Source organism: Cucurbita maxima, unplaced genomic scaffold (assembly GCF_002738345.1).
Source record: "Cucurbita maxima cultivar Rimu unplaced genomic scaffold, Cmax_1.0 Cma_Scf00014, whole genome shotgun sequence".
Classification (NCBI taxonomy): domain Eukaryota; kingdom Viridiplantae; phylum Streptophyta; class Magnoliopsida; order Cucurbitales; family Cucurbitaceae; genus Cucurbita; species Cucurbita maxima.
The window spans coordinates 1,061,504-1,072,197 of NW_019272030.1; the positions used below are offsets into that span (position 1 = coordinate 1,061,504).

General features: G+C 34.3%; 1 protein-coding gene across 2 annotated transcripts; it reads right to left on the reverse strand.

The window, feature by feature from the left end:
* Nucleotides 1-1,381: 1,381 nt before the first annotated feature.
* Nucleotides 1,382-10,410, reverse strand: LOC111488972 (aspartokinase 2, chloroplastic-like). Of its 2 annotated transcripts, none has more exons than XM_023136943.1 (14): nucleotides 10,204-10,410; nucleotides 9,463-9,967; nucleotides 9,267-9,349; nucleotides 9,146-9,186; nucleotides 7,887-8,041; nucleotides 5,900-6,049; nucleotides 5,625-5,720; nucleotides 5,360-5,476; nucleotides 4,820-4,939; nucleotides 4,644-4,736; nucleotides 4,376-4,492; nucleotides 3,642-3,758; nucleotides 2,652-2,714; nucleotides 1,382-1,813 (listed from the first exon to the last, which is right to left on the reverse strand). In XM_023136943.1, exons 2-14 carry the CDS (start codon nucleotides 9,865-9,867, stop codon nucleotides 1,709-1,711), a joined length of 1,662 nt encoding a protein of 553 aa, XP_022992711.1. In that variant the 5' UTR covers nucleotides 9,868-9,967; nucleotides 10,204-10,410; the 3' UTR covers nucleotides 1,382-1,708. The 2 variants fall into 2 exon arrangements, with proteins under 2 accessions (XP_022992711.1, XP_022992710.1); XM_023136942.1 differs by having other exon boundaries at nucleotides 4,370-4,492.
* Between the last annotated feature and the right edge of the window lie 284 nt (nucleotides 10,411-10,694).

Below are 10,694 nucleotides of genomic sequence, written 5' to 3' on the forward strand. Positions count from 1 at the left end.
AGGCTAAAAACGCGCACTAAAAACAAAGTAGACAACGAATGTCAATCTTCAATGTTAGGGGGTGAAAGCAAGATCCGAAAGAAAAGGCTCTATACTCGAGGGTGAGAAATCCATAAAATAGGTTGTCCGTATAGTATAAGTGAAATAAGGTAAGAAGCGGAGTCAAAAATAAACACAAGGGGCCGAAGTTTGAATTGAAGAGGAAAATGGAGAGGTCAAATATGGAGTAATTAGAGATTTAGGGGTTCCTGTTAGCTTATGTGAGGTTCACAAGTCCACAAAAAACCCCTAATTGGGGGACTTCCATTACTATCATTCTCTTCAATTTTTTAAATTTTCTTTAAAAAATTCAAAAATTCAAAAAAAAAAGCAACTTTTTACCAGAATTTATATAATAATCGTAAAGACGGTTGGACGAACACGACTCTCCACAATGACTTTTGCTTTGGGCTTCCCCAAAAGGCCTCACACCAATAGAGAGAGTATTCTTTGTTTATAAACCCATAATCATTCCTTAAATTAACCAAAGTAGGATTTTCATCATCCAACACCTCACCTCGAACAAAACACGCCTCATTCCTTAAATTAGCCAATGTGGGACTTTTATCATCTAACACCTCCCTTCGAACAAAGCACGTCTCCCCTTAATCGAGGCTCGACTCCTTTGGAGTCTTAGTCTTTTTTTACTGCCTTTGAGAAGACTTGACTCCTTTTTCTTTTGGACTCCTTTGTTTGACATTTGAGCATTCTCTTTCTTTTGGAGTACTTTGTTTGACATCTGAGGATTTATCAATCTATTGCCACGACTACTAAGTTTAGGGCATGACTCAGATACCATGTTAGACGAACACGACTCTCCACAATGGTATGATATTATCCACTTTGAACAAAAGCTCTCATGGCTTTGCTTTTGAGTTCCCTAAAAAACCTCACACCAATGGAAAAAGTATTCTTTATTTATAAACTCATAATCATTCCCTAAATTAGCCGAATATGAGGCTTTCATCAAGATAACTCAATAATTTATTTTTAAAACGAGTTTGAGTGCAATTATACTTTAATATGATTTTCATGTTTCTTGTAGAAATATTTTAATTCTCAGTCAAATTCAAAAAATAAAAACAATTTTTAGGAACTAAAAGAAATAGTTTTTGAAATGTTTCAATTCAAGCCAAATTATAAAAATTAAAAGTTAATTTTTTTTTTATTTTTTATTTTTTAAATTTGGCCCGTCGAGATATAAAAACAAAAACTAGGCTTTTAATAGTTAAAAATTTAGCTTAGTTTTTTAAAACTTATTTTATTTTTAAAATTCAATTAAAAATTCAAATATTTACTTGAAAACGAAAAAAATAAAAAAATAAAAAAAAAACGGTCGAAATTATAATTATAACTATTATTTATAAATTGTCTCAATAAAACCATAATTATAACATTTATGAAACTCAGTGTACACCATAAAACCATAAACCCTAATTCTCTTTTCTTTTTCTTTTTTCTGAATTAATTAAAATACTACACAATTACCAGCAAAGTCTTATGTAATCAAAACCAATAGAAAAAACTAACTCAACTTGCCTGTATTATACCAATTGCTATGGTTGCGCCTTCCTCGTATTGTTGAAAAATACAGCTTCTCGAGATGAAAAAATGGCCTTATATGCTCACGCAGTGATACTTGCTGAGACTCAACCATTTGAGATATGAATCATTTTGTATATAATTTGAGTTCATCGGTCACGAAGAAGACCGAATGGAGAGCCCGAACACATTGCTCTGCTTCGTTGTCATTTACGATCAACGAGATATTGACCTGCCAAGTTGACAACAAAATGAATCAGCTATATGTATAGAAATCAAAAGGCTGAATAACAGAAAAGTTATACTTTTATAAACGTTCTAAAACTACCATTAGAATAGACATCTATTAATTAAAAATATGAACTAAAACCTAAAATGGGTGTAGCGTTGACTTGAAATACTGTGACGGTATTTGAGTCCCAATTTCTCCAAGTTACCGCTACACGTCTCAATTTTGTCCAACATTCTAATAGGTTTCTAGTCAGCAAATAACAAAGTTCAAGAGTATATTTTGCTATTTAGCCGAATCAAAATATGAAGTTTAATGCAGTTTCATGAACCATGGTGAACATACTACAAGCATTTCCAAAACTGGAGCAATTGCATAAATAGGGAGAGGCATGAGGCAATCAGCATTACATTACAATGATTTCTATACCACACATTTTACTACATAGATTGGGAATAAGTTCCTTAAGTCCACATGGCTCTCTTGTCATGGCATTTCTTATTTGGTTTAGAAAACCAAGCTCGTTTAATCACAATGATTTTCTTTTTATTGTATAATCGAGGAGTTGCAACCTACTCCTTATATTATCCTCATGGTTCATCTCACTCGTCACGGAGGAGATTTCATCCACTTTAAGAGTGGAGTTCCCAGAGACGAGAAGAGTTTTAAATTATCAAAATTTTCACCTAGATATTACTGCCGTGGCCACCTCGAGGTAATCGGGCCTATATTTCTAATATGAATTCATATGCAGACACCTTAGATACACTTTTGTGATGGACAAGTGATTTATGTGCATGAGAATGGATTGTTGATGTGAGGTATGAACAGAAGAAGATACCTTAGAAGCACCCTGGGATATCATTTGAACATTTACCCCATTGGTATGGAAAACGTGAAATGCCTGCCACAAAGTTATGCATTAGAAACAAGCCAACAGAAAGATGCTTGATAACTCAAAATCATGCAGGTAGATTATATTTGCAAATAGGATGAATTATTATTATAATATTCCAGGAAGCCCAGACACAACACACTTCAAACACGTCTAACACACTAAAAATGTGTCTGCATTTAATATGTTTTATTTTCTAATTTGGACATGCCTAAAATATATTTAACCTAAAAATTACGAAAAAAATAGAGATTTTCTTATAGATTGAATCCTTACATATTGATCATTCCTAAAGTATTTGGATGACATCTTATTCCTCTAGTCATAACCAAAGATTTCAAATATTATTAGTGAAATTAACTTTGTATGTTTTTAGTGAAGTATATTTTGATTCTATGTTATATTTACATGTTTTTTCTATAGAGAAGTATTAATATAACAATACACACATATATGTCCTCAACTGTCTGTGCCCTACTTTTGAAATTCTGTGTCTATGTCCCGCCGTGTCCGTGTCTGGCTGTGCCTGTGATTCTTAGATAATTGTGCTCAACTACTTTTTTTATGCAAACAAAAAAAAAAGAAAAAAAGAAAGAAAGAAAGAAAGAAAGTAGAATGCACTTCTACGTTGAGGAGAATTCTTCTTTGGAAATTTGATAAAATCCATAAACATTCAACTGGATTGAACAAGAGCATAAAGGGCACATTCGACAACGATATTTCAAAAACAAAGAATAGGTTTTGATTTTTTTTTAGTTAAAAGTTTAGGCTATGGTGCAGAAATGAAAGTGTTAGAAAGAAAATATGCATAATTTTAGAAACAGAAAACTAAAAAGAAAAAAGTTATTAAACGGGAGTAAATGAATTATATTTTGTGCAGAAAAGTGAATTTTGTGCGTGTGTGTGAATAAATCGGGGGACAACTAGATGCAGCACCTTTTCCAGTATCAGTGATGACCTTTGAACATTCCCTATGAGAGAAATGATTGATCTATGCTGAAGCAGTTTCACAACAGCAATTTTCTCAAGTTCTTCCACCACATGGTCAAGCTCCTGCCAATAGGATATAAATGTAACGCCAATCAGCTGTAGTGTGCTGAGATTTTGATTAAATGACAAATGCAGAGTTAAGTATCAAAACGAGCATGATAAACTATTCATACAATAGATGCTACAGTGTTTTCACGGTGAAAGAAAACACAATAAGCCTCTCAATCACCTTCAGGCTAGAGGGGAAGGCAATGTCCGAGTGAATTGACATGCACATAAATGAATAAATTAAATTATACATAATGATAATTCGTAAGAAAACAGAATCACATGAATATGAAATACTTGAAAATAAGTAAAAACATATAATACCATGGTTTAATAGTTTTAAACCAAACTTATAACATATAAAAGAATAAGTTAACAAGAACAAATATTTTAAATAAAAAATTAAAAAAAACGAGAGGAGAACATGCAAAATTTCTCACATTTTTAATTCTTTGAAATAAAACAGAGGAGAGAAAGCCAGGTTTTCCAGAAAGAAACAAAAGGAAAATAAATTATGAGAGAGATAGGCAGACAGAGAGCAACAGTCCAAAACAAGAGAGAAAGCAGGAATTAAAAAAAAAAAAAAAAAACAAAGATCGCGAATAATAGAGTATATAGTTTCATACGCTTGCCTGCTGGATGAGCTCTCTGCTCCAAAGCTTCGATGGATCCAAGGTCAGGGATAAACTGACTTCACTAGTAGCAACCACATCAACTGATATGCCCAAATCCTCGAAGATTGCAAACACCTGTACTTATAAGGACCGACACACGCCAGAAGAAGAAGAAAACGAAGAATATATCCATTAAAATTAGCAATAATTCAATAAGGCCACTTGGAAAAGAATATTAGCAATAATTCAATAAGGCCACTTGGAAAAGAATTAAACACCTCCTCACCTTGGCAAGAAAACCATATTGACCGAGCATGCGAGTGCTTACAATATCCAACATGGTTACATTGCGTTTCAAAACAATACTTGTCAGCACTGCCTACAATTGAGAACATAAAAAGTAGTTTCAAGGACTATACAAGCGATAGATTTTCCTTTTCAAGAAATCTAAGTGCTACAGACCTTGCTCATATCTCTGTTCCGAGTGATGAGAGTACCAGGAGCTTGAGGATTATATGAATTTTTCACCCGAACAGGAATATCACCCTCCCTAGCTGGTCGCATTGATTGTGGATGCAGAACCTACAAAAGGAACCACAAAAGGGTAAACCAAAAGAAGACCAAAGTTGGTGATCAGCCCACAATTTATGCACGTCAAGCATAACGAACCACTTAGGGGGTCATGTACAAGGGAAATAAGATCCCTTGTACGTACAAGGGAAAGTAATAAATTTCATGACAGAACACACACACACAAGTAAGATCCCTCATTGTGTATTAATTTATAAGTATGTAGAAGGCCCTGAATAGAGGAAATTAAAGTTGGGAATGGTAGGAGTAAGTGATGCGTGAAAAGCAATATATAGTTTGAACATTTCAAAGAGCCAGATATTAAGGTGTGCCCCACCTAAATCAACTAAGACAAATAACGGTTTAAACTTCATAGCTAAGACAACAAATAGGTAGATTGACAATTCCACCAAGTCAAATGCAAGTAATCACCTGAGCTCCAAAATAAGCAAGCTCAGCTGCCTCATCAAACGTCAAAAAGGGAACAGGTTCTGCCCCTGAATAAATATTAGGGTCACATGTCAAAACACCATCAACATCTTTCCACACCTGCGAAGCACAAAATTAATTTATTATCTCCAACTTTTTTAAAAAATAATAAAATAAAAACTAGAAGCACCCTTCTAAACAAATAATGAAAATGAAACACAAAACAGTAAACGGCATTTGCAAAACTTATTTAATAAGAGGCTGCAACCTGAATCTCCCGCAATCCAAGTGCTTTGCCTATGGTAGTAGCAGTCAAATCACTACCACCCCTTCCCAATGTGGTCACTGCACATGATCTCCAGCCCTTAAATTGAAAAAAAAAAATGATTGCCTTATAGTTTTTTTTTTTCTGGAAAAGAAACAAATTCTCATGGTAGCAATTTCTTCTTTTAGGATAGAAATGATTGCATTATCTTCAAGACTCAAAAAGATCCAATCCTTCAAAATTGACAAACAATAAAGCAAAATTGTTCGTTGAAAGACCTTTCCAAGGAAGCCAGTAACAATAGGAATAGCAGGATCAGAATTCCAATCACCAAGTAGCCTTTTTGCAACAGCAGGATAGGTTGCTTCTAAAATGTCAGCATTTGTGAAGTCATCCGTGGTGATGAACCCTATTTCAAATGCATCATACTGCAAAAGTGGACGTTATCACAAGTTGTCATTGTCAATGACAATTGATCGTGGAATACTGGAAAACTTTGTTCTTTTTTCATTCTTTTTTTTTATTTCTTACTTTATCTCTCTTTTGGCTATAAGTGAGAGTGTTCGGAGTAAGCTATTGTGATAATTGAAACCACTATAAAATATTAGAAAGCAGATTAAGTTTTTAAGGTGACAAGGGAAATAACAGTCTTCTACATGAGAATTAGTTTTGTGTATATATATTAAAAATAAAATAAATAAATAACCTCTAAAAATAATAACATTGACTAAGTAGGGGGTATATTGAAAGACAATGTCTTCGGGAAGGAACTTTTTAGGTATCTTCCTCTCCTCTGCAAACAGAGTACCACAGAGAAATTCCCTCCCTGTTGAGATATCTATTGCGATACTATGAAAGCCCACAGAGTACTTACAATTTCAAAAGGAAACTAAGATGACATTCACAATAGAAAAACCAAATATAAAGACAATACTCCAGCACATTTGTGAGAGCTGGAAATCCTATCCTTCAAGCCTCAGCTTCAATCTGATCTCTCACACCTCGACCCTAGCCATCCAAAACCCTACATAAGCCTCTCCGGACCCCACCAATTGCCTTAACAAACTTCATGTTCCCCTAACCAACTGCCATGTGTGAATTCCACGAGTTCTTACAATATCAAAAGGAAACTAGATGACATTCACAATAGAAAAACCAAATATAAAGACAACTCTCCAGCAAATTTGTGAGAGCTGGAAATCCTATCCTTCAAGCCTCAGCTTTAATCTGCATCTCTCACACCCCAAACCTAGCCATCCAAAACCCTACATAAGCCTCTCCTGACCCCACCAACTGCCTTAACAAACTTCACGCTCCACTAACCAACTGTCATGTGTGAATTCCCCTTTTTATCCTTCCTTTCATACACATAGATTAATCGGAGGTCTCAAAGAATCTTGTGCTAGATTGTCAAACCAAATTGTTTGCCAGAAATTTAAAAGTTCGCCTTTTAATTTCTTTTCTTTTGTTTTTTTTTTTTAACCAAACATTTCCGCAGAAATCGCTAGTTTAGGCTTCATGATTGTGGCTTAGACTAACATATAAAAATTACTGATGGCAAGAATCGAGCACAAACGATCCTACCTTTATCCCAAGAAAAAGCCAAATTTCTCAATGACACTCCTGACTCCAGTAAGGGTTCAATTACTAAAGAAAAAATGATAACAAACCAATCCCTACTTTAGAATCCAATACCTACTGGCTAAGATGCACAGACACTTTAGTTTGGCTAGTTTGTCCATGTTCAACATGCCGGACACTTGGACGCTCCAACACTTGCTGCATATTGGACACTTGTCAATGTAATAGATGTGTTAGATACTAGTTGTACAAAGTCAAAATAGGTCTAACATTTGTTAGACATGCATCAAGCACTTGTTAAGTAAACTAAATAGACATATATATGATAAAAATACATCAAATTGATCTTTTAAGCATATAAATGCATAAGCTCACTGACTTTGAATTTCTTTCTTGTTTAAAATTATATATACTTTAAAAATGTAAATTTTAATAAATTTGTCTTTGTTCTGTCTATGTCCGTGTCCAAGATTTTAAAATATAATGTGTCAGTGTCCATATTGTATCCATGTCTCATATTCTTACTTCTTAGCCTACCGGAAATAGTTTCTTTTTTTTTTTTTTCTGTTAATTTTACCCAACGCTAAAGGTTAAATATAAATGGAAATACTTGAACTACTTTGAGTCTATACAATAGGTCATATATGTCCAACACATTAAACAATAAAAGGAACAGAAGCATACTTGACGGGCTTTGACACCGATCCTATTTAAATAAGCAGCAAAAATCCTCGTCGACATGCACTCCCCAAAGGAAACTAAGTAATCTCTTGTTCGAAGAGTTAATTCTTTCATCATAGCAATTCCCTTGAGTAGTTGCTCCAATTCATCAAGGTGATCTGCAACATAATTATGTATTATATACGTATATAACAAATATGATCAAGGTATTATTGCTGTAAAATTTTAAGGTATAAATGTCATCATTTGCAATGCTTATGCTATTGCATGATTTATGATCCTGATATCAATAGAAACGAATCTGTAGGAAATGCATTAGATTGTCACAAGGGAACATGAAAAGGGGTTATAAATTCAAGCCATCAGATGAAGATACCCCTTTCTAACATATAGGTATTTGCATCATCATGCTCATATATTCCAGCATAACCTAAGGCAATCAGAATATAAAAAACAAGGTACCGAATGCAAATGGAAGACCAATCAAGAAATGCTACAGAACTAATCTTATACTTTCATCGCTGCCACTTCGACAGGAAAAATTTTAGATACCGCTGGTGCACAACAATAGATAATATTATCACCAGATTGTAGGATGACAAAACAGCAACATAAATTAGAAATTTCCAGATAAACCACAATCTCTGCATTAATGCAAGGTGTTCATGAAGACTCTCAACAAGCATAAAAGCAAGTTGAACAACTACTCTGTTTTTTTCTTCTTAAAAATATTGATTTTTCTTTCAGACACTGAATTGATATTTGCAAGTTGATGCTCAACAATGCATAGTAATTCAATAATTTCTGAATGAGATCCTCGGTATATGTAATAATTGATACTTCTAAATTTTATACCAAGAATATAAAAGGAGAAATAGGAACAGTCACCCCATTCTCATTCGTACTCATCATTATTGTTCAGCTTATTCTTCTTGCTTACCAAGAATATAAAAGGAGAAATAGGAACAGTCACCCCATTCTCATTCGTACTCATCATTATTGTTCAGCTTATTCTTCTTGCTTACATCTTGTTGGAAAAGTAAATATTTTATTCATTCCTCAATCCCAAAGACTATAACTTTTGTTACTTTCTATATTCTATTCACTTTTTCTTATCAGTTCGTGCTAGCCTAAAATTTATGCTTATTCCAGAAAACAACAGACAAAATCAATAAGAAAGTATCGAACTGGAGGAGAAAAGAGACGCAGCAGGAATATGAACTATTAAATTAACAAGTTTCAAGCACAAAAATAGAGCTTACTTGCAATAATAGACCTGTCGACTCCAAGCTCATCTGCAGTCCTAAAAACAACATGACAACGCCCTGTGAGGATGATTTACGACATTATTCAGAAGTGGCTTGAAGGACTCAAATTTCTTACTTCAGATGCAACTGTTTTATGAATTTCATCTCTTCAATATCCGATGCATTAGTAGCGCCACAGCTAACAGCCTTTTCTCCAGCCTATTAAGTTAGCATGGAACTTCGAATCAACACGACGGGAGTGTATTGAAAGAGAATAAAACACCTTTCTACATATATAATAAGTAGAGAAATTTGGAAGAGCAAGTGCATACCAGCAAAAGCTTGTTGGTTGTCTTTCCCATGGCCGAGAGAACAATCAGCGGCCGCTCCTCAGGGAAGCTGCGTATAAGTTCAGCAACCTCTATCATTCTCTCCGCAGAAGCCACTGACGAGCCACCAAACTTCATGACACATGTAAAATGTTGCTCGTTTTCCCCAGAACTTCTGGACTCGATTACTTTTTTGTCAAGCACGTCTCCAAGTCTTACTTCGCATCTGACTCTCGAACCTGCACGTCTAAAAGATAATCTTTTCCCATTCGTGTACAATCCAGCACTACGCGCAATGGATGACACAAAATGAAGATGCGGAGACAGTGAACGTTGGCAACACAGTGTTCTACTCATAGAGACAGGGCAAAAATTTGCGCCTCCAAGAAGATTCAATGCGCCTTCCATGAGTTACTTCGACACAATCACAATAGTTCAACACAATGAATTTTCGAAAACCTTGAATAGAACTCTTTTCGATTCAAAAACTTCAAAACTGCAGCTCGATCTGTACATTCCACAAAGAAAACAGTCAATTCGAAGAATGTCCACAACCACAAAACTCAACCAGAAGCCATTAATAGCTACCTTAACTCTCATTTTCCCCCGTTTTCAACATGCAAGTCAGTAAATAAATTAATAAATGAATCGCATAAATTAAAACAAGCAAACCGCTCCATTCTTCTTCAAACAGCCAAACACCTCCAAGCGTATTGCTCAAGAACCAAGGATAAGGAACAGTACCTCAATGACTGAGCTCCAAGAATTGAGTAGGGGAAATTCTTCAGATAACAAAGACAGGATCGAGATTGCGAAACTACAAAATGAAAATACTTCTCGTATTCCCTCGGAAAAATGCTCGGAGTACTCCGGTTTACGGCTCCGACGACTGAAGGGAATGCGAGGGAATAGCGACACAGAAAGCCAGAGGCGGCGCCCGTTACAATTTTAAGAATCTATTAATCAGTTTGTCCAAAAAAATAATAATAACAAAATGGTCAGAGATTTTCCACAAAGCCCAAAAGAACAATTTTGAAAGTCCATTAAAAAAAAAGTTGAATATATATATATTAAATTAATAAAAATATTTATAAGTATTTTATATTTTATCTAACCCATCCATTCTCAAATTTAGTTTTTCAAAAATATATATATATATATATATATATATAATTTTTTTTTTTTTCACAAAGTTAAATTTGACAAATTTTTTTTTTTTTTTTTTTTTTTTTTTT